Source organism: Choloepus didactylus, chromosome 15, assembly GCF_015220235.1.
Source record: "Choloepus didactylus isolate mChoDid1 chromosome 15, mChoDid1.pri, whole genome shotgun sequence".
NCBI classification, from domain to species: Eukaryota; Metazoa; Chordata; class Mammalia; order Pilosa; family Megalonychidae; genus Choloepus; species Choloepus didactylus.
In genome coordinates, this window is record NC_051321.1 from 30,334,552 (window position 1) to 30,359,903 (window position 25,352).

The 25,352-nt window shown below is 38.2% G+C and overlaps 1 protein-coding gene across 1 annotated transcript; it reads right to left on the reverse strand.

Annotated features, from left to right (window-relative positions):
• Positions 1-23,814: 23,814 nt before the first annotated feature.
• LOC119510690 (protein tyrosine phosphatase type IVA 1) lies at positions 23,815-25,352 on the reverse strand. The gene has a single exon (XM_037805086.1). It carries the CDS (start codon positions 24,734-24,736, stop codon positions 24,215-24,217), a length of 522 nt encoding a protein of 173 aa, XP_037661014.1. The 5' UTR covers positions 24,737-25,352; the 3' UTR covers positions 23,815-24,214.

Here is a 25,352-nt window from a genome sequence, read left to right on the forward strand (position 1 = left end):
AGAGAACTGAGCAGAGCTTTTCAGGTAGAGGAAACAGTATATGCAGGGACAAGAGGACTGGGTGTTTGTTATAAGAACTGGAAATAGCAATTTGAGGGAACAGGTGAACATGGAGGAAATGGTCCTATTGATGTATTTGATTCTGACTCTTCTGCTCCTCAGGAATCCATCTCTTCCATAACCCTGAAGCTCTTGGGGACACTTCTCTGGCTTGGGACATATAATGACCTACCTGAGTGGCTTATTTCCTAAATAGATGTTCAGTAACTCCAGGGCAGGGTCAAGGTGGAGATTTTTGCTTGATTCAAATTAATTAATTTAATGAATGTATGAGGTGACTGATTGGTTGGCTACATTCCATTCATTTAAACTGTGAATCTGATCCCTCTCACTCTCTGTTTTACACCTTTCAATTGTTTTCTATTGCACTTAAAGGAAAGCCCAGAGCATAAACATGACCCACAATGTCCACCAAGGGTCCCCCCTCACACCCCCACCCCACCCCACCCCACACACACTTTCTCCCTTTCTCTCTAGGCTTCAGATCATGCCTCAGGGACCCATCCCTACCTTAGGGCCTTTGCACCTGCACCTCCCTGTTCCAGGAATTTTCTGATCCACTAACCATGCCCCTTCCTGCTTTTTTGTCTAAGTCCTACTTGTCCTTTAGGGCTCAGCTGAAATGTCATTTCCTCAGGGAAATGTTTTCTCACCCCCATCACACCCCCACCCCAGTCCCCATTGTTTTCTCTCTCATAGCATCCTGCACTTTTCCTGCATAGCACTTAACCTTATTTGTTTAATTAAATTCCATCTTTCCAAGCAGTCAGCAAACTCCATGAGGGCAGAAGCGCGTGTGTATTTCTCAGTGTTAGCAGTAAGGGCTTAATGCATATTTTTGAATAGCTGTAGGTACTCCTAGGTCTTTTGTGGATGTTCTGCCTCTCAAGTTGGACCAGATGTTTTCTAGTTAGACTAAACGTTTCCCAATTCATCATCTCCTCCCATAATGCCTGTACTGGGCTCTATCACAGTAAGTGTTGCCCCAATGCTGTTGGAGAAAGAAGGACAAACAGGAGAGGAGACCTCCGAGCCTGCTATTTGGAACTAAGACTGAAAACTTTCTGGGAGAAAGATTTTTAGGCAGCAGGAGGCTGCTTTTAGGCCTTGGGCCAAGGTATTAAGCAATGCTTGTGTTTTCGTGAGAGATTCTGCCAAGAAGCAGAAAAACTGGTGAGTGACCTGTGAATGCTGCTCTCATTCTGGGTGACTCACAGCTTACGGGATCCTGTAGCAAACAGTGTTAATCAGACAGGTAGACAGCCCTGTGGGTGTGTGGGCAGGAAGTTTGGTGAGAGGCCTTTCAGGGCCACAGGGAGGTGGCCTCCCTTGCCAACAAGTGTCCAGGCCTCCTTCAGCTCATGCCGAGTTAGAGACCCCAGTCAGTCCCCTCAGGACTCCTCAGCCTCCCCAGCCCCGTTAGAAGATTATTTCATAAGTTGGCTTGTCTTATCTTACCCCTGAAAGTCATGAGGGCAAATGTCCTGTCCTTTTGCTTTCTTTTTTATTTTCCTTTTTTTTTTATTAGAGAAGTTGTGGGTTTACAGAACTATCTTGCATAAAATACAGTTTTCCCTTATACCACCCTACTGTTAACATCTTGCATTGGTGTGGAACATTTGTTACCATTGGTGATGGCACATTTTTATAATTGTTCTATTAATTAAAGACCATGGTTTAACATAGGGTTCACTGTGTAGTGTAGTTCCATGTTTTTTTTTTTTTGAATTTTCTATTCTATTACCAAATATACAATTTTTTAATTCTATTACCATATATACAAATATATAAAATGCTTTCTTTTGCATTTAAAAAAATAATTTTTGGTTACAAAAGCAATACATGAATACATTTATCCTCTAACAAATTATAAATAAAGGTAATACTTCCTTTTATCCTTACCCGCAATCCTAGTCCTTTACCCCATCCCTACAGATACTCACTGGTATGTGTTTGGCATATAGCCATACAATCCTGTTTAAAAACTCTTTTACAAAATTCATGTGTGGTCTTAGGAAATAGTAGTGCTTATGTCTTTATTTAGTTTTAATTTTTTTATTTTTCAATAATTTTAGATATACAGAAAAGTTGCAGAAAAAGTATAGTTTCATTATACCCTTCACCCAGCCTCCCCTAAAGCTAACTTCTTATATTATTATAGTTCAATGATCAAAAGTAAGAAATTAACATTGGTACTACAGATTTTTTTCATATTTCACCAATTTTACCACTGACGTCCTTTTCCTGTTTGAAGATTCCTTTCAGGATACCACACTGCATTTAGTTGTCATGTCTGCTTGCTCTTCTCCAGACTGTGACAGTTTCTCAGTCTTTCCTCATCTTTCATGACCTTGACACTTTTGAAGAGTACAGGTCAAGTATTTTGTCGAGTATTCCTCAATTTGGACTTGTCTGATGTTTTCTCATAATTAGGCTGAAGTTATAAATTTTGGGGAGTAATTTTTTAAAACATCAATACTATACATATCATTCTACAGTTTGCTTTTTTTCACCCAACAATAGGATTTTTTAAAACATTTTATTTTGAAGTACTTTCAAACTTAAAGATCAGTTACAAAAATAATACAAACCCCATACAGAGGACTCTAACATACCCCTAACCTCCCAGATACCCACATTCACCAATTTTAATATTTTGCTACATTTACTTTCCTTCCCTCATTCCCTTCCTTCTTTCCTTTCCTCCTATTTACCTATCACTGTAAATAAATAGACCTGTCTGTCTATTTATCAATCCATTTTCTGAACACTTGAGTGTAGGTTGTGTAACATCATGCTCCTTGAACACTTAATACTGCCATGGACATTTCCTAAGGACAAGGGTATTCACTTATGTAACCACCTTAAGTGCAGTTAAAAAGTTTGAGAAATTTAACATTAATATAAAACATTCCATATTCCAGTATTTTTTATAAGTCCCAATAATGTCTCTTTGAGCCTTTTCCCTTCTAGCTTCTATCCAGGGTCATGTTTTGCATTTAGTTGTCATTGTCTCTTTAGTTGCTCTTTCTTTTTTTTTTTTTAATTGTGGGAACATATGCACAACATAAACCTTACCATCTCAACCACTCCCAAGCACACCATTCAATGGGATTAATCACATTCATAATATGACTATTATGGAAGATGGCAGTATCCTTACCACCTTCTATAACTAAAACTTTAAAACTTTCCCTTCTCTCCAAACAGAAACACGTTATGCATTAACTCTCCTCTGTCCCCCAGCCTCCACCCCTTGCAAACTGTACTCAATTTCTATATCTATGAGCATGCACAATTCTATGATATTTTCTTTGTAGTTACCATGGGGCTTAAATTGAACATTCTAAATCTATAACAATATCATCTGCTGCTCTATACCAATGTAATCTCAATACTATACACAAACTATGTTCCCTCTGTCCTCCCACCTTTATGTTGTTCTTGTCACAAATTATATGTTTATACATTGAGTCCAAAACAACTGATTTATTATTTTATACATTTGCCTTTTAGATCCTGTAGGAATTAAAAAAGTGGAGTTACAAAATAAAAAATGCAATGGTACTGGTATTTATATTTACCCATGTCATTACCCTCAACTGGAGCTCTTTATTTCTTCATGCTGCTTTAGTCTGTTTTCTATTATCTATTGTTCTTCCCTTTCAACCTGTGGAACTCTCTTTAGCATCTCTTGTAGGGCCAGTCTAGTGGTGATAAATTCCCTTAGCTTTTGTTTATCATCTGGGAATGTCTTAATCTCTCCCTCATTTTTGAAAGACAGTTTTTCTGGCTATAGAATTCTTAGTGCCCCCCCCCTTTTTTTTTTTTTGGCTTTCAGCACTTTAAATATTTCATCCCACAGCTTTCTTGCCTCTACTTCTGATGAAAAATCAGCACATAATTTTATTGAGATTCTCTTGTACATAACATGTTGCTTCTCTCTTGTGGCTTTCAGAATTCACACCTTATCTTTGGCATGCAACAATTTTCTTATAAAATGCTGAGGTATGGGTCTATTTGGGTTTATTCTGTTTGGAGTTCATTGAGCATCCTGGATGTATATATTCATGTCCTTCATTAAATTTGGGAAGTTGTCAGTCATTATTTCTTTGAATATTCTCCCTGTCTTCTTCTCTCTTTTCCTTTTGGGACTCCCACAATGTGTATTTTGATTCGCTTGATGGTATCCCACAGGTAGCCAAGTGTCTGGCCGTGGACCTATAGAATAGATCCTGCTGAAGTTTGATTTAAGACTGAAAAACAAAGCAGGCCACTCCACATAGTTTAATAGTAACAGTTTATTAGGAAACTTACAGACAGGAAGCTGTAAGCTCCTTGGTGGCAACAGGATATTCAGAGAAGCATGCCACAACGCCCAGAGGGTTACAGAGAGGTATATGGGGCAAGAACAAAGAAGGCACAGAGTCAAGTCAGGGCTTTCAGTATCATAATATGTTTATTTGAAGTTACTGATACATAGCAGGAGTAGTTTTAGTACAGATAGCTATGGAACCTAGGAATGTGCTTGTGTGCTTTCCGATGTATATACAGAAAGGGGTTTTGTTTTATCATGGAATTCATGTCTTCTCTGGATTACAGCCTCACCCCAGGCTCTGTTTGCTTTTCTTCAGTCTTTCTTCTTTCTGGTCCTCAGAATGATTTCAATTTTATTATCTTCAGCTTCACTGATTCTTTCTTCTGCCAACTCCAATCTGCTATTGAACTCTTCTAGGAAATTTTAAATTTCTGTTACTGTGGTCTTCAGCTCTGTTTGGTTCCTTTTCATAATTTCCTTCTCTCTGTTGATATCCTTTTTGTGTTCACCTTCACTTTTCCTGATTTTCTTTAGTTCTTTGTTCAAGTTTTCCTTTAGCTCTTTGAGCATATTTAGGAGAGATTAAGACATTCCCAGATGATAAACAAAAGCTGAGGGAATTTATCACCACTAGACTGGCCCTACAAGAGATGCTAAAGAGAGTTCCACAGGTTGAAAGGGAAGAACAATAGATAATAGATAATAGACTAAAGCAGCATGAAGAAATAAAGAGCTCCCGTGAGGGTAATGACATGGGTAAACATAAATGCCAGTACTATTGCATTTTTTGTTTTGTAACTCCACTTTTTTTTACTTTGCCTTTGCCTGTGCAATTGCTTCCTGTTTCTCTGTGTGTTTTGTAATCTTTTGTTGAAACCTGGACATTTTGATATTTCAATGTGTTTTTGCTTGAATTTAGACTCTGAGGCATCTGTTTCTTAAGCTTAAATCCAGCTAGTTTTATGACAGAGCTTTTCTGGAAGCCACTAACTTAAAAAAAAAAAAAAAGGAGGAGAAAAAAAAGAAAACACCTTTTCCAGTTGTAGATTGACCTGTGCAAATGTTCTCCTTTAGGGCTTGTCCATCCAAAAGGTTTAGACAATAGCCCCAAGCAAAAGCATAGGGACCTCCCTGGTCCTTTCTGTACATGCCTTTTGCTTTGGGCTTGTGCCTATGACCCTAGGAATTCCCTCCATTTACATGGACAAGTAATGTCCTCTTTCCCTTGGAACCAGTTTTCTTCTGGTCCTGGGCACTGCACTGTAGGTATTACAACCAGCAATCCCTTGCCCCAGGTAGCATGACTTAACAGCATTTTGTAGAAAGTTCTGTAAACTGCCTTCCACATGCAGGGCAAATTCTGTGAAGGTCAATCTCTCAGGCCACCACCACACAGATTCGGCCAGACATATATGTTCCCCATATGTGCCCAAGAGTTACTCTGCTCCCTCTGGAACTGGGACCAGGGATCTGCATTGGGAGTACAGCTGGCCCTGGGCCAAGCCAGTGAGGGGTGGAGGAGAGGCCAGCCAGGGCACTGGGAGATCCTGCAGCTTTGTCTTGTTTAGAAGATTGTCCTGTCACTGAAATCCTGTAACTGTTTTCTGGAGCTTTGAAGAAGATGTTTCTGCGAGTTCTTGTTGGTTGTTCAAAGCTTCTGTGTGGGAACAGAGCCCAGAAGCATCTCACTCCCTCAACAATATGATTTTGAGATATATCTATGTTAAAACATATAGTTCAAGATTACAATTTTTATTTTCTGTACATAAATCTATCATATAAGCACTTCACATTTTATTTTGCCATTCCCTTATTGATGGACCTTGGGGCTGATTCCAAATTTTCCTCTTTACAAGAAATATCATAATGATTATCCTTGTACGTACCTCCATGTGCATGTGGAGCTGTGGTAGATAACTAGAAGTGGCATTGCTCAGACATAGATTTAATAGCTATGTTCATCTATTGGATTGTGCCAATATTATTATATGTGATATTATGATGCTTGAAAATTGTTGCCAATCTTAGTTTTAATTTGCATTTCTCTAGTTACTAGTGAGACTGGACATCTTTCTGTGTGTTTATTGGCAATTTGTATTTCCTTTTCTGTGAATTACCTATATTCTTTGTCCATTTATCTAGTGGGTTATTTTGTCTTTTTTTCATTGACATGTTAAGAGATCTTTATATACTCTAGGTATATAAATCCTTTGTTTATATATTGTAAATATTTTCTCCCAATGTTTGCCTCTTAACTTTGTTTCCCATTTTTTCTTTAAGCTATTCCATCTCTCTGATTTATTGTTTTGAAACAAAGTTCTTGATTATAAAAGTAATACAAACAATGTAGAAAACTTGGAAAATTTTTGGAAAAGTATAAAGAAAAAAAGGAACTATTCCAAATTTTATTATAGAGAGAAAACCACTTTTAACATACTTAATTACATATTCCCTTCTAGTCTTTTGTGTTTGTGCATGCACACATTTTTTGCACAGTTGAGATCACATTGCACATATAATTCATATATATGTGTGTATATATTTATACACACAAACATATATATAAATGTGTGTATGTGTATATATATATATATATATATATATATATATATATATATAAATTCACTCAGTACTATAATCTTTAGATACAAACCCTGGCCTTTTCCAAATGCACTTGGTTTTAAGATGGTGTGACTAAAACTGTGAGGCTAACTTTCAACTCCGTTTTTTTTTTTTCCACCTACCCTGAAAAATCTAGTAGGTGAGAGGGCCCAAGGCCTGCTATCCTCAGCTGACCCCTGAGCTGAAGTTGGCTCAAGGAGAGGGCTTCTTAAAAAGGCTTTGAGGTTTTAAAAAGCCTTAGAAAGATTTTAAACTAGTAACTATTAGCTTAGTTTGAGTTAGTAGAGCAGGTGCTAAGAACTTTATTGCAGGAATGCAAGGCAACAGGTTCTACAAGAAGGTGGAGATAGTCCTGTTTTGTCCTGATTGCACCACAAACATTTGGTTTAGTCTTAGGTGACATATTCTAAAGGAGTCACAATGAAACAGACTTGGTGCAGAGGAGAATGAGAACAAAGACTCTATCAGGGCAAAAGAGGAACAACAAAAGGAATAGGAAATAATGATCTTGTATAAGACTTTGGGCAGATGTGATAAGTTATGGGATAAGTCTTTATCTGAAAAGTAGAAAGTGAAGAGAGACTAGACAGGTTTGTTCTCTGAGGCTCTGAGGGCTAGAACTTGGGTGGAAAGTTCAGAAACACTTTCTAACGGGTCAGAACTATCAGGACCAAGAAATGCAATGCTCTGGAAAGAGTGGGCTTTCAGGCATTGAGTAGTCTTCATCAGACAGGGAGTCGATATAACAACAACTGAGTGTCCTGTGCCAGGACTGTGCTAAGCACCTTACCTATATGATCTTATGTCATCTTGTCAACATCCTATGATGTAGTTTCTATCCTTATCTAGCCCTGTATGATAGATGAGGGAACAGGATACAGTGAGATCAGGTAACTTGCTCAAGGTCACCCAATTTGTAAGTGATGAGCTGGGATTCGAACACGTTCTGATAGACTCCAAAGCCGGTGCTTTTAATGACCAAGGGGATTCAAGCGTGGTATGGGGATCTGGCCCGGAGGCGTCTTGAGGTCTGCTCCACTCAAAGATTCTGAGACTGGGAAAAGGGTGTCTCCTCCTGCTAAGGGAAAACGTTGAAAGGAAAGCCTGAGAATCTGTGGAGAGGTAGTGAGTGGTCCAGGGCCTTGCGGAGGATCCCAGGCGGAAGGTCATGGTTTGGAGTGTCAAAGGATACGGAAGGGCTGTCAACGTGCGTCACTCCACAGCTCGGCAACAACCGGTATTCTGTTTGAAGATCCCAAGACATGCTCGAAGGGTCGGGGTGCCAGCCGAGATCGCTCCTCCCCTCTCGCTGAGCGACTAGGAGGCGTCGTCGCGGCCGGGTTCTGCGGCGTAGAGGAAGGGAGGAATAGCGCGCCGGTCCCCGGCGGGGCGCGAGTTGGGGGCGGGGCCTGGGAGGCAGGGGCAAGGAGATCGCGCGCTGAGACAGCTGTGGCAGTTGCGCGCTGGGACTGCTGCGGTGCGGTGTTGCGGGTGAGTGTGGCGGGGCCCACGGGCGGGAGGGGAAGGAGCGGACGGGCGAGCGAACGAGGGAGTGAGGGTGCATGGCTGAGCGCCCGACCCGAGACAGGGGCCGCCGTCTGCCCCCGCCTCCTGCCCGGGCTCCCGCGCCGTCAGGCCCCTCTCAGGCCGAGCCCCAGGGTGAGCCCCTGCGGACTCGTACCCGCGTCTCTGCATGATCCCATTCCAGTGCCGCGGCGAAGCTGCCCCTTCTTCCGCGCTGCGGCCCACGTCACGCCCGCGCCATTGTCTTCCTCCTCCGTTGGCTCGCTGGGACGCCGCCTTACCCCTCGGAGCGTGGCCTTTCGCCTCCTCTGAGCAAACCTCGCTGTGTACCGTTCTTTCCTCTCCCTTTCCCTTCACGCTAGTGGCAGCTGCCATCCTGCGCACACGCAGTCACCCCTTTACTCAGTTCTGCGTATTTTTTTCTGGTCGACTCCGGGCTTCCTCCTGTCCGCAGCCGAGGCCATCCTTTACGGCCGCCCCTTCCCTACCCCCTGCGCTTTCCGGATCGACGCTGAGGAACGTTCCTTGGGAGGGTGCTTAGGAACACCTGGGCCTCCGTGGTAGGACACAGGGTTGGCAGCGTTTTAGGAAGAACCACAAGAAATTGCCAACTTGATAGTCCTCACTTCCTAAAAAGCTCACATGAATTTCAGCCCTCACAAAAAAAGCATGCTTTTTTTTTTTTTTCCAAATGTCTCCCAAGTCAGGGGGTCATCTGTGTGGTGGCTGTTTCCCTGTCCCTTTCCTTTTCTTGGGGACTCCTGAAGCCGCTGAGAGCCGAGAGTGAGATGCATACCTGAGGCCTGAACCGTTAGTTGTAACCATAGCGCTAGTTTTAGGGATTTGACTCTGGTAGTCCACAGCTTTTTAAAGCAGTAGGTAGATTCTGGTGACCGGTTTATTGTTTTACCATGCTTTAAACTTTAAGGCATTTATATTTCAAGGTTATATTCTAAAGGCAGTGTTCTGAAATGACTGTGCTTGCTTCATAATGTTTATGGACTACTCATTTTGCCTCTTAAGACATATTAAAGATGCAAACTGCTAGCCGTAATGTGAAAGGGAAAATATTGGAACAATGCCATTTACCATGGAAACTTAGAAATGATACTGAATATAGGGAAGGTTTTAGGTCTTTTAAATATTTACCGTGACACATTTCAACAATGGTTAGAATTTATCTAGGTGAAGACATCCAGGCCTGGAGAGGTTAAGTTCAAGAAGACAGGCTAGCAATTAAAGTCAGAACTCCACGTGTTGAGCTGATGCTAGCACACACAAACTTTATTTTGGAAATGCAATTCCGTTGCAGTATAAGGCGCTACATTTCAGCAGTGTAGTCTGCTGCATTTCCCTCATCAACCCAGCATTTAGATTTTATAATTTAATAACCAATCTGTAAAATGAGGGGCCTGCAACTGGAAAGGTGAAATCACTGCCCTCCCCCCTACGTGGGATCAGACACCCAGGGGAGTGAATCTCCCTGGCAACATGAATATGACTCCCGGGGAGGAATGTAGACCTGGCATCGTGGGACGGAGAACATCTTCTTGACCAAAAAGGGGATGTGAAAGGAAATGAAATAAGCTTCAGTGGCAGAGAGATTCCAAAAGGAGCCGAGAGGTCACTCTGGTGGGCACTCTTAAGCACAATTTAGACAACCCTTTTTAGGTTCTAAAGAATTGGGGTAGCTGGTGGTGGATACCTGAAACTATCAAACTACAACCCAGAACCCATGAATCTCGAAGACAGTTGTATAAAAATGTAGCTTATGAGGGGTGACAATGGGATTGGGAAAACCATAAGGACCACACTCCCCTTTGTCTAGTTTATGGATGGATGAGTAGAAAAATAGGGGAAGGAAACAAAGAAAGAAACAGACAAAGGTACCCAGTGTTCTTTTTTGCTTCAATTGCTCTTTTTCACTTTAATTATTATTCTTGTTATTTTTGTGTGTGTGCTAATGAAGGTGTCAGGGATTGATTTAGGTGATGAATGTACAACTATGTAATGGTACTGTGAACAATCGAATGTACGATTTGTTTTGTATGACTGCGTGGTATGTAAATATATCTCAATAAAATGAAGATTAAAAAAAAAAAAATGAGGGGCCTGAAGGGGATGATCTGCAGGGTTCTGTTCAGCCCTAAAATTTGATGATTCCGTCTTATGAAAATTTCCAAAAGTTTAGAATTGTAGGGAGATTTATGTAGATACTTACTTAAAGTATCTGCAGGCCTTCCTAGTGACTTCCAGGTGTATCTTCCTAAGGAAAGCCAAATTAAGGTGGAATGTTAGAGAAGAGGAACATTCTTCTGTCTCTAGGCTATCTCCACTGTTTTATGAATAAAGAAAGAAGCACGTAAAACATGGTTTGTTTTTTTTTTAAAGTTTCTTCCTTGCTTGATTAGCTTTCTTACCAAAAAGCCTAATTCAACGAGTAATAGTCAAAACAAAACCCAAATTTAATGTTATTTATGACTGTGCTCTTTTCCAATTCTTATATAAAAATGTTTTTTATCTAATTATAATTACCATGTACATATTATTTTGAATTTTGCACTTACAGGAAGTTTATGTATCTAGAGAATTCATCTCCTTTTAATTTTTTGAGGCTTTGTGACATTTTTTGAAGCTGTAATATGCCCAGTAGTGAACAATGCCTGGCATAAGCTTTCAGTAAATTTTTGTTGAATGAATGCAATATTTTGAGCTTTGTAGATAATATCTACTACAAAATGTTATCTATCAAAAGGCGTATATTAAATGCATGTGAAGAGTAAAGAGAGTCAGTACTTTGAGCCACAAGGCAGTATGGCATATGTTAGGAGCCTGAATATTGGAGTATAGGTTTGAGACCTGGCTTGCCACTTACTTGCTATCCATTGCAACCTTGGAGAATTTAATTAACTCTAGAGATCCTCTTTCAGTTTCTCTCACTTTGAAAAAGGGAAAAATAGAACAAATTTTGCATGTTTGTTTGTATTAAATGGGATAATTCCATTGAACCAATTAGCGCTGTTTCTAGCACATATTAAGTTCTCTATTATTTGTTAACTATTACTGTTTTTTTGGTTCGGGGTGGTGAGAGATTACTGTAGCTTGGTAGAATCAGGAAAAACTTCACAGAGAAGGTGACAGAGCTGGGAGAAGTAAGTATCTTGGGGATATAATGAATAGATTGCTGACACTAAAACAAAGGATTTGGTATAGGAGTAGTATGAGGTAAAGCGGGAGAGAGAAATTCTAGTAGACTGTTTACAGGGTAGGCTACATGGATTCTTTGCAGAGCACAATTAGTGAAATAAGATAACCCTTTTTTATAAGTAGTTGGTGTTTTTTTATTTTTAGGTGCAGAACTGAAAATTTATTTGTTTTAAGGATGTTGATGGCAATTTGTTATAGTGATAAGGTCCTTGTCATTTGACACAGTAAGCTTGTAAGACTTTTTACTGTTTGCAATCTGATTGCATTCTATAATGATTGGTTACCAAAGTTTGCAGGGGCTTTTTATTTTTGGTGGAAAACAGCTTTATTAGCAAACCAATAAAAATAGCAAAACTGCCCCCTTTTAGGATGGATACAGAATCAGAAGAATAAAATTGATTTGGTGAGTGATGAACTATTTGTTCCTAGCTTTTGTGTGGCTGCTGTCTTGGTTGGGAAGCATTATCAACCATTGCTTGTTGGGTGTTAGCATGTGTCCATTTCAAATGTCCAGTGAAATATGTACTTTTAAAAGTATTTCAAATATACAGAAAATAGTATAATGATCACATATATACTGTCTGGCTTCTTTATCAAATCTTAACAGTTAACACCATCGTATTTACTTTGGATTTTTTTTTTTGGCACTTACTAGTTGTGTGATTTCTCTTCCTCTGTCTTGATATATTTTTAAAGGTACAAGGATTACAGATACAGTTGAGGCCCATATGAATCCTTGCTGATCCTATTCCTTTCTCTTGCCCTCTCCTAGAGGTAAACACTATCATGAATTCAGTAATTATCATTCCCATTGTATTTTTATTCTTCTACTAATATGTGTATATCCATAAAAGTATATATACTTATTTGGTATACTGTACATATGATTCTGCAACTTCCTTTTTTCTTGAACATTGTTTTTCATATATATTCATGTCAATAGATGTTATCTCTAGTTCATTCATTTTAATTGTTATGTAGAATTCCATTATATGAATAAACCATAGTTCATTTATGGATATTTATATGTTTCTGACTTTCTGCTGTTAACAGTGCTGTAATGAATATTCCTGGATGTGTCATCATGTTTACATGTGAGATTTTCCTTAAGCTTAAGGAATTCTTGTAGTGTATGAGCATCTTCAACTTTTTAAATAATGTCAAATTATTCTCCAGAGTACTAATTTACATTCCCATCAGCAGATTGCATGAGCTCCCATTTTGCCATAACCTTACAAACATTTAGTATCATTAGACTTTCACATTTTTGCCAATCTGATGGGTTGATTTGCTTTTCCCTGATTATTGGTGAGAGTTTATGTCAATTTAATATGCATTTAGGTTTCCTCTTTTGTAGATTCCCTGTTTATGACCTTTGTTCATTTTTCTGTTGTTTGCCTTTTCCACCATTGGGTAATAGCCCTTTTAAATATACTTTATATTTATCCTTTCTTAGTTATGGTGTAGCAAATACCTTCTCTCAAGTGTATGGTTTCTCTCAGTGTATGGCTTCTCTTTTTGTTTTGCAAAAGTTTTACTTTTTTTATTGCAACTTTTTATTGTGAAGAATTTTAGTCCTGCAGAAAAGTGTAAGAAATTTTCAATGAATAGTCTTACACCTTTCACCTGATTTCATCAGTTAACATTTGCCTCATTTACTTTATCTTTTATATATACAATTTTTTCCTGAATCATTTGCAGGTAAGTTGCAGACATCACTAATTTCATCCCTCCAAACTTCTGTTTGAATATCTTAAGAACAGGATGTTCTACAAAACTGCAGTTATCACACTAAACATGAATGCAACATTATTATCAAATATTCAGTTCATATTAAAATGTTCTCACTGGTCCCAATAATGATCTTTGTGGTTATTCCCCATCCCCATCCGGTCAAGGATCATGACTTGCATTTAGTTTTCGTGTGTTTTTAGTTGTCTTTAATATACAACACCTTCCCAGCTTTTTGTTTGTTTTCATAATATTGATATATGTGAAGGGTCCAGGCCAGTTGTTTCATAGAATGTCCCTCAATTTGGGTTTGTCTGATTGTTTCCTTATGTTTAGATTCAGGTTAAATATTTTGGGCAGGAATAAGCCTTAACTTTTAGTAAGTCAAATTTGTGCATCTTTTCCTTTATAGTTTAGGTTTTTAATCTTTTTCTCCAAGAAAGCCTTCCCTATCTTGATGTCATAAGATTTTTCATCTCTGTTTTCTTCTAAAAGTTGTATTGTTTTTTGCTTTTTCATATTTAGGTTTATAGAGGATGTTAATTTTTTCTGCTTAGTCTGTCTCTAATTTGGTATTCAATTAGCATTTGTGTTACACATTCTTTTTCTGCCATCATATTTCTCATAAAACTGCTCTGTATAAGTTCATAAGAACAGGACAGCTTTTTTATGTTCTAAATTTGGGCAGAATCATTTTAGAAGATGAAAATTTTGAATTTTCTCCTTTGTCCAAATAATTAGTCTGTAAAGATGGGTATTATGTATATTTGATTAGTTATCCTTGTATGTATATTTGATTAGTTATCCTTGAAAAACATTTGGCAAGGCATTTTTTTTTTAAACCAGTGATGTTAGAACTAGTTAGACATTTGTGTATATATAGTTTGTTTTAGAGCTGCTAAGTAAACCACTAGAACAGTGTATAGGTTGAAACAGCTCAATTGTTCTGTATCAAAATTGTAAGAAGAATTTAAAAATTATATCTATAAGAATTTAACTGGTATGCTATAAATAAGATCACACTAACTTGGAGAGTAAATATTGGCATCTTTCACAAATCTGAAGTCAATAAAGGGCATATGTTTAGTCTTGAATTATTGGTTTACTTTTGAAGTAGGTATGAGTACATTTGGAGATTGATTTGACACAGATGCACTCTTCGAAATAATTCTGTGTGAAACTAAGAGCTTTCAAGAAAAACAAACCTGTAAATAGTACATATTAGACTTAGGGAACTTAGAATGCTATGAAAAAATGTGTGAAAGCATTGTTACAGTCCCTTGCACATAATGAGCACCTGAATTTTTTTTATTTTTGTTTTTTATTGTGGTAAATTACATACAACATAAAATTCATCATTTTAACCATTTTAAAGTATACAGTTCAGTGACATGATTACATTTACAGTGTTGTACAACCATCACCACTATCTATTCCAAAAATTTTTCATCACCCCAAATAGAAACTCTTTACCCATTAAATAATAACCTGCCATTTCCTCCACCCCTCAGCCCCTGGTAACCATAATCTACTTAATGTTTCTATGGATGTGCCTATTCTGAACATTGCATATTAATAGAATCAGACAATATGTGCCTTCTGTGTTTGACTTCTTTCATTTAGCAAAATGTTTTCAAGGTTCATCCATGTTATAGCATGTACCAGTACTTCATTCCTTTTTATTGCCAAATAATATTACATTGTATAAATATACCTCATTTTGTTTTTCCATTTATCTGTCAGTGGATTTTTGGGTTGTTTCCACTTTGTTATTATGAATAATTTTGCTTTAATATTGGTTTTTGTATGGACTTATGTTTTCATTTCTCTTGGATGTATACATAGTTGTGAAATTGCTGGGTCATATGGTAACGCTGTGTTTAACTTTTTAAGGAAATGCCAAACTGGTTTCCACAGAGGCTGCACCATTTTATATTCCCACCAGCAATGCACGAGAGTTCCAGTTTCTCCACATTCTTGCCAACACTTGTTAGTTTCCCTGTTTTTTTTAACAACAGTCATCCTCATGAGCATGAAGTGGTATCTCATTATAGTTTTTTTTTAATTTTTAATTTTGAAATAACTTCAAACATATAGGACAATTGCATATACAGTACAAACCCCATACAGAGAACTCCAACACTCCTCCACCCCCAGATATCTGTATCTACCAATTTTACATTTTGCTACCTTTGCAGTACCTTTCTTTCTCCTTCCTTCCTTCCTTCCTTCCTTCCTTCCTTCCTCCCTTCCTCCCTTCCTCCCTCCCTCCCTCCCTCCCTCTCTCCCTCCCTCCTTCCCTCCTTCCCCTCTTTCTTTCAGCTATATCTATTATCTTTCTGTCAATTATCTGTTTACCCATTTATCATCTTCTGAACATTTGAGAGCAGGTTGCATGTATCATACTCCTTGAACTCATAACACTTCCATGTACATTTCCTATGAACAAGGATATTAACTTATGTCATTAACTTAACTGCAGTTAATTCAAGAAAATTAATATGGATATAAAGCTTAAATTCTATATTCCAGTTTTTCCTTATGTCCCCTTTGAGCTTTTCTCCTCTATTCTTAGATCTACTCCAGTATCATATATTGCATTGATTGTCATTAACTCTTAATTAACTCTTTTTTTTTAAATTAACTATATCAAAAAAAAATTTTTTTAAAAAAAGATATACAATAAAAAAAACATTTCAAACCAACCATAACAAGGGAGTAAGAAAAAGACAACTAACCTAAAATAACTGCTTTACTTCCAACACGCTCCTACTCTACCCCAAGAAAATAACCTAATATAGCAACGTTTCTATGAGCTTGTTCCTGTCATAGCCATCAGAAATTAACAAACCAGAGTCATTCCTGGGCATTCCCAGAATGTTAAATTTACCCATGATGGCTTATCTGTTCTTATTGGGTTATTGTTCCCCCTTCATTAATTGCTCTCTATAGCTAGTTCCCCTACATTCTACATTATAAACCATTTATTTTAGGAGTGTGTTGTTTAACCTCCAGGTGTTTGTGAATTTTCTAAGTCTCTGATGGTTATTGACTTCAAATTGTATTCCGTTGTGGTCAGAGAATGTGCTTTGAATAATTTCAATTTTTTTGAAATTTATTGAGGTTTGTTTTATGTCCCAGCATATGATCTATTCTAGAGAAAGTTCCATGATCACTAGAGAAGAATGTGTATCCTGATGATTTGGGATGTGATGTTCTATATATGTCTGTAAAATCAAATTCATTTATCAGATTGTTTAGGTTTTCAATTTCCTTATTGGTCTTCTGTCTGGTTGATCTATCTATAGGAGACAGTGATGTGTTGAAGTCTCCTACAATTATTGTGCAAACATCCATTGCATCCTTTAGTTTTGCCAGTATTTGTCTCATGTATTTTGTGGCACCACGATTGGGTGCATAAACATTTATGATTGTTATTTCTTGTTGAATTGTCCCTTTTATTAGTATGTAGTGGCCCTCTTTCTCTCTTGTAACATCCTTGCATTTAAAGTCTATTTTATCTGAGATTAATATTGCTACTCCTGCTTTCTTTTGTCTGTAGCTTGCATGAAATATTTTTTCCATCCTTTCACTTTCAGTTTCTTTGTGTTGCTGTGTCTAAGATGAGTCTCTTGTATGCAACATATTGATGGTTCATATTTTTTAATCCATTCTGCTGATCTATATCTTTTAATTGGGGAGTTTAATCCCTTTACATTCAGTGTTATTACTGTGAAGGCATTCCTTGAATGAGCCATATTATCCTTTGGTTTATGTTTGTCAGATATATTTTTTCCCTCTCTCTCTTAATGTCCTTTAATGAACCAATATTGAATCTCTTTAGTACTGAACCTTTCTTCATATCTCTCTCTCCTTTCTTTGTTTTTCTGTCGGTAGGGCTCCCTTTAGTATCTCAAGTAGGGCAGGTCTTTTATTAGCAAAGTCTCTCAGCATTTGTTTGTCTGTGAAAAATTTAAGCTCTCCCTCTAAATTTGAAGGAGAGCTTTGCTGGATAAAGTATTCTTGGTTGGAAATTTTTCTCTCTCAGAATTTTAAATATGTCATGCCACTGCCTTCTCACCTCCAGGGTGGCTGCTGAGTAGTCACTACTTAGTCTTATGTTGTTTCCTTTGTATGTGGTGAATTGCTTTTCTCTTGCTGCTTTCAGAACTTGCTCCTTCTCTTCAGTATTTGAGAGTCTGATCAGAATATGTCTCGGAGTGGGTTTATTTGGATTTATTCTGTTTGGAGTTTGCTGGGTATTTATGCTTTGTGTATTTATATTGTGTAGAAGGTTTGGGAAGTTTTCCCCAACGATTTCTTTGAATACACTTTCTAGACCTTTATCCTTCTCTTCCTGTTCTGGGACACCAATAAGTCTTCAGTTTGGACGTTTTAATAGATAAAATATCATATCCCTGAGGTCCATTTCAATTTTTTCGAATTTTTTCCCCATTCTTTCTTTTGTTCTTTCATTTTCCATTCTGTGGTTCTTGAGGTCGCTGATTCATTGTTCAGCTTCCTCTAGTCTTGTACTATGATTATTCAGAATCTTTTTAATTTGGGGTCAACAGTTTCTTTTATTTCCATAAGATCATCTATTTTTTTTATTTACTCTTGCAATTTTTTCTTTATGCTCCTCTAGGGTCTTCCTCATGTCCTTTATATCCTGTGCCCTGCTCTTCTTCATGTCCTTTATATCCTGTGCAATACTCTCATTGTTTGTCTTCAGTTCTTTGATTAATTGCTCCAACTATTTTGTCTCCTCTGATCTTTTGACTTGGGTGTTTGGGTTTGTGTTATCCATATTGTCTGGTTTTATCATATGCTTTAAAATTTTCTGTTGTTTTTGGCTTCTTGCCATTTGCTTTACTTGATAGGGTTCTTTTAGGATATATAGGTTATTCAAGGGCAAATCTCTAATTTGTCTGATCTACAGCTTGGTGGTGTACACTTTAACTAACCAGCAGATGGTGTACACAAGTCACCTATTCCCCTCAAGTCAGTTCTCCCCAACTTTGTCTTTGTGGTGTGTGGGGATGATTCTTGTGGGGTTCAACTGGTGCACTAAGTTTGGGTGTGTTGTTGGTGCTGTCTGCCCTGAATGTGGGGCATGTATCTTGATGGTTAGGGAGGCAGGGCAGCTTTAATAATCAAACCTCCCAGGTGTTCCTGGAGATTTAAGGCTGTTGCAAGAGTCTAAACTTTCATTTCAGTCTTGCCACAGATTTTCTCTGCCGCTGACCCACAAGTCTTTGGTACTGGCCTGTGGTCCCTGGGATTTCCAAGTGGGTCCCTCTTCCAAGCCATGCTCTTCTAGGGCCTCTGCTGAGGGAAGGTTGTGCTACGTCACAAGTGTGCGCCATCCCTCAAGGGACGTTCTGGGCCACCGGGCCGTGTAGGTGCGTCCCCAGCCTGCTGTAAGGATCGCTGTATGGGGTGTGTTAATTTCCCCCTTTTCACACAGGTCCACCTTCCCAGCTCTGGGACAATTAGCTGTGGGTGCGCAAAAGGCTATTGTCCACGCCTGATATTGTGGCATGTGCGCGTGTTGGAAACGCTTCCTGTCACACTGGGTTTTTTGGTGCAGCTCTGGGCTGTGGCTCCAGCACCGGGCAGGAGCGTTCCCGGCGTGCCGGGAAGATGGCTGCAAGGGGCGTGGTTACTTTCCCCTTTTGGCTAACCTTTGCCTGCCTTGCTCCAAGACAGTTCGCAGCGGGTGCACGAAAGACTATCTTCTACACCAGATATTGAGGTGTTTGCACAGCCCGTTCCTGCCGTGGTTTACTGTGCAGTTCTCACTGCCATATCTGCAGCCGCTTTTGGGTTTTGTTTTTTTTTTTTTTTTAATTAAATTCAGTTTTATTGAAATACATTCACACACCATACAATCATCCATGATATACAATCCACTGTCCACAGTATGATAACATAGTTATGCTTTCATCACCACAATCTATCTCTGAACATTTTCCTTACATCAGAAAGAACCAGAACAAGAATAAAAAATAAAAGTGAAAAAAGAACACCCAAATCATCCCCCCATCCCACCCCATTTGTCCTTTAGTTTTTATCCCCATTCCTCCACTCATCCATACACTAGATAAAGGGGGTGTGATCCACAAGGTCTTCACAATCATACTGTCACCCCTTGTAATCTACATTATTATATAATTGTCTTCAGGAGTTTAGACTGCTGTGTTGGAGTTTGGTAGTTTCAGGTATTTACTTCTAGCTATTCCAATACATTAAAGCCTAAGAGGTGTTATCTATATAGTGCATAAGAATGTCCACCAGAGTGACCTCTCGACTCCATTTGGAATCTCTCAGCCACTGAAACTATTTCGTCTCATTTTGCATCCCCCTTTTGGTCAAGAAGATACTCTCAGTCCCACGATGCCGGGTCCACATTCATCCCCGGGAGTCATACTCTGCGTTGCCAGGGAGATTTACACCCCTGGGAGTCGGGTCCCATGTAGGGGGGAGGGCAGCGAGTTCACCTGTCGAGATGGCTCAGAGAGAGAGAGGGCCACATCTGAGCAACAAAGAGGTACTCATGGGGAGACTCTTAGGCACTATTACATGCAAGTTTAGACTCTCCTTTGTGGTAATGAGCTTCATAAGGGCAAGTCCCATGCTTGAGGGCTCAGCACATCAAACCGCCAGTCCCAATGTTTGTGACAACATCAACACCAGTCCAGGTGAGGATGTCCAACACATCCGCACCTTCCCCCAGATCCTCGGGGCTGGGGAGGGGGAGGCTGTAAATATATATAGTCCACCTCCAAATGCCAACCCTCGGTTTCCCCACACCGCAGCGTGGCTGCTGGATATTCAGCAGCTTACTCACTCGTTTCAGAATGCAGATTCCCAATTTCACCAAGTTCACGGGCCCTGTGGATTTAGCAGACCTTGTCCAGCTGGAACTGGTGTTCTGGGTCACTTTCTGGCTTTTATCTAGTATTTTTCACAGAGATGTTTTTTTGCCCTGTCTCTCCTAGCCGCCATCTTGGGTTCTTCATTATGGCTTTGATTTGCATTTCCACTCGGTGAAGTTTTGATTCTGAAGAAAGTGGAAACCTATTATAATGTTCCTCCAACATTAAGTACTACATTATGCAAAACTTTCAAGTATGAAAGATGGTGGGCTCTAGCATTATGAATAATAATTTATTAAGCATTTCCATGCCAGCCACTATTCTTAGCACCTTATACTTACCCAACTCATTGAATATTTGTTACAACTCTGCCCATTATAGAGTGGAAGAAACTGGTTATACAACTTGCTCAGTCAGAGAGCTAGTTGGTGTGGCCAGGTTTTGAACCCAGTTAGTGTGGTTCCAGAAATCTGCACTTTAACTACAAATATAATCTATGACCTTGGTCAAATTATTTAACTTCTCTGTCCAGTTTTCTTTTTTGTATAATATGGGTAATATTACCTAATTCATAGGATTAGTATGAGAAGTCAATTAGTTAAAATAAGTATAGTGCTTAGAATTAATATATGAAAAAGTGAGTACTCAAATACTAGCTATTACTGTGTTAGCATTTATTAAGATGTTGAACTCATGCATCCATGCATATCTGATTTTTTTTCCCAAAAAAGTGGGCTAAATCTTAAATGTGAATTTATATACAAAAAAGTGGAAATACTGTGGTGATTATTTCTGGCTTTCTGATTTTAGCTCTTTATTATTTTGTAAGAGTAAATGTAACAGCTAAAGCAAAGTTGAATGGTGAGCAGGAATGCTCATTAGTAAGAAAGTAAATTATTTTTGAAATTAATCCGAATTTTTAATCTGCTTTTAAAAATATATATATACAGGAATCATTACTGAAGGTGCAAGGTATTATATATTGACTGAATAAAAAATGCTCAGCTTTGTACCTTTAAGCTTTTGAAAGTCGTTAGTCACTTACAGCAATGCTTTGAAGAAATAGATAGCATAATATCCTCAAGCCTAATCATTTAAAATGTTTTCTTTACATGCTCTCTTGTTTCTTTTGTTAATAACCATGTTGAAGTTGAAGGTATGGTATTATTCAAGGCATTTAGAAGGCATCTATATCAGCTATTATGCTGATATAAAACAAATCCATAGCTTTCTGTTGCCTGGCAGAGGTAATAGAATTCCAGAAGCAGTAGCAGAATGTTCAGAGGAACATTCAAGTCATGCCTTTTTTGTATATTTTGATGACTTTAGAAACAGATGAGATAAATTTGTATTTTCCTGTTGCGATTTCAGATAAGACATAGGAGCACGTTGATGCTTAAAAAGGAAAAACAAGTTGGCAAGGCAACAGGTACTTCATTTCTCACTTGACAAAATCTGGTCTCAGCTCAGTTATTTTCCATTAGAGAACAAGGAACCTTCTGTTCTAAGTCTTGTTGTTGAAATGTTAGCAAAATATTATTACGTTAACTCAAGAACCTTATGTTTCTGGACCAAGAGTAGGGTTTCATAAAAATTCAATTAGAGCATTAAAAGGAACTTGTGCAATATTTCTTGCATTTTCAGGTTTACACAAAAATTAACTTCTGAAAAATGAAGAGCTCCAAGTGTAGAGGTTTAGTTCTTTCATTTAACAAATATTTGAATATGGAGTATCAAGTCCACTGTTCAAGATGCTGGGGATATAGCAGCAAACGAAAGTCCCACCTTCATGGAGTTTACATTTTAGATAGGGACTGACAGTACACCTATCAAATATATTATGTCTGCAAAGGTTAAGCTCAATAAAGAAAAATAAAGCAGGGTAAGTGAATAGTGAGTAATGTGTGGTTAAGTGCAATTTTGTCAGTTGCAATTTGTTTGCCATCTGCAGCACTCTGGTGTGCATACTATGAGGGTTGGTTTTGACAGGAATGCATAGTACAACTTGGCAAATGATACAAAGAACTCTGTATGAAGGACGAATACATGAATAAAAATGAATATTAATAATAAAATTAAAAAGTTTGCTTATCATGAGCTATTTAAAAGATGGGAGGTAATGAAAAATACAACACAATTTTAACAGTTTTTTTTTTTTTTGCTCAATAAGTATTTATTTTATTTATTTTTTTAATATTCATTTTATTGAGATATATTCACATACCATGCAGTCATACGAAACAAATTGTACATTCGATTGTTCATACTACCATTACATAGTTGTGCATTCATCACCAAAATCAATCCCTGACACCTTCGTTACCACACACACAAAAATAACAAGAATAATAATTAAAGTGAAAAAGAGCAATTAAAGTAAAAAAGAACACTGGGTGCCTTTGTTTGTTTGTTTGTTTGTTTCCTTCCCCCATTTTTCTACTCATCCATCCATAAACTAGACAAAGGGGAGTGATAACACAGTTTTAAGGAGTCTTCCTTTTCTGGAAAAATTAACATTCCTAAATCTTAAAATATTTTATATCATTGTTTCCTTCTGTGTATTACTTTTTTTTTTTTTTTTTTTTTTTAAATGCAGTTCATTATTTATTTAGATGTTTAAGCTCTCGCACTAGGTTTTTACAAGCTGGTGAACACTGACAAATTATTTCTCCCACAGAACTATAACCGCACATTCCCAGACAGTATAAATACATGGTTGAACTAACATTAATACACATCACCATTTTATCAATTACATAATAAAACAAATTATCAAGTATCCAAATATTAAGTTACACAGCTCAAAAGGCATAGAAAATATTAGATGTCTGCTGAATCATTAGCAGAAACCTACTTTCTTTTTTTGCAATAGAGGTTGGGAAGAGAAGGAAAAAAAAAATCACACTTTGAACAAAAATAATGGTTGGTAAACAACTTCCAATAGATATGGGAAAAAAATTATAAGAATTTCAGAAATTTTGATTAAGAATTATTGTAGCTACCCTAACAAAGCATCTCTGCCTTTTAAAAAAATATTTACTAAATTAAAGAGCATATTCTACATGTTCTGCACAAGACAAAAGCAACATTTTACTAAAATATTTAACAGCCCCCCTCCCATTCATTTGTCAGGCCCTCCTGGTTAAGTTGCACCCCAAAGTGCAAACATTAAATTAACTGTAAGGCTTTTTTGTCTGGAGACATTAAAGACATGTGCTTCTGTACAATGTAGATTTTCAAAATGGAGGTTTTCTCTAATGTCACAAAATGAGATTTATAGACATGACATTAAAATCCAACAAAATTCCATGGCTGAGCAAACCTGATGCATACTGGTACGAATGTGGGAGATGTAAACAAAGTGAACAGGCAAATAACTACACAGGCCCTAGTTTCAATGTTTGAAATGACTGAAGGAATAAACCACATAAAGTCTAGAATGTTCATAGTTCCTGGAACTTAGAGTTCTGTATGATACTAAAAATATAATACAAGTATTGTGCTGGGTATTTTGGCACCTAATCTCTTTAAATTTTTTACGTATTGATAAGATTTTGGCATGGGAAAAGATTGAAGGAAGACTTATAACTCAATACTACATGATTTCAGGAAAGGTCAATTGTTACGAATGATAAGCCCATTTTAAAAGCTGACCAGCAAGGATCTTTTGCTAAGTGTCCAAATAGGTTGACTGTAACCCAAACATAGAGGCTGCAATTCTGACAAACTCATAGCATGGTAAAACTGCTTTTCAATATTCCTATGGAAGCTTCATTAAACTTATTCACCAACACGTTGGCTAATATGTATGACAAATTAGATCCTTCCTCTCTCAAGTTCCACTTCCAAGGCAATAGTATCAGGCACCCCAGTTTTATTGAATGCAACAGTTGTTTCTGTGACCATTGGAGTCTTTAAAGCGCAGCCGCATTTTAGGACGGTACTTCTCCAAATACAAAAGTTGCTTGCTGTTAAAAGCTCCACGCCGCTTTTGTCTTATGAACTGTACTGCATCTTCGTATTTCATTCCACCTTCAATCAGTGCTAGGGCAACAAGCACTGGAGCTCTCCCAAGACCTGCAACACAATGAACAGCAATGCAGCAACCAGGTTCTTCACGAAACTTAATTTTTACAAGACTTAACCAATCATCAACAATCTGGTTGGATGGTGGTGCACCATCATCAAAAGGCCAGTCAAGAACATGGATGCCTTCTTTCTCCACAAGAGCAGTGTCATAAGTTGCTTCACATACTCTTACTACTGTGGTAACTCCATACTTCTTAAGTTCCTCTATAAATTTGCTTAAGGTTGTATTGGTTGGATTGTGTGTAATAAGAAATCTCATGTTCTTGTATGTGACTTCCACAGGCGCTGGGCGGTTCATTCGAGCCATGTTAATTTAGTTAAAAAACACTCAAAAGGGTTATGAAAGAATTTAAAAAATTGAATACAGAAACGATGTAAAGAAACCGAAGTCTACTTCAATATACCCCACTTGAAATTCTCAGTGCTTTGAGTATGAAGCTGGAAGTAATGGGAAATGAAATGAACCTCCTAACAAGAAGCAGCGATTCTTCAATCCAGTAATACTGAGGCAATATAAAAGAAGTGCACTGAGGTCTACCCCATCCAGGTCAGAACTCTTGTAAAATGCTCTGCGGATTTCAATTCAACACTTCTGTGTCCAGGTTAACCACTCTTATGGGGGTTTCTTGGTGGAGTAGTAACAAGTTTCTACAGTTCACTTGTCTGCATAGAGGTCGTGCTGTGCCTGGCAGTAATCTCCACTGCCCTTCAGAAACTCCATAAATGTGTGACCAAGAACACCACAGAACTGAGGAATATGTTTACTCATTGAAGATTGTGGCCTAATCATACAGCCGGTCCCGAGGCGGCGACGAAACAGGCGGTGGCGATGGCAGCGGCTGCAGGGCAGGGGGCGGCGGTAGTCGTCGCGAGGCGGCGGCGGAGCTGGAGTCGGCGGTGGCACCGGAGTCAGCGGTGGCACC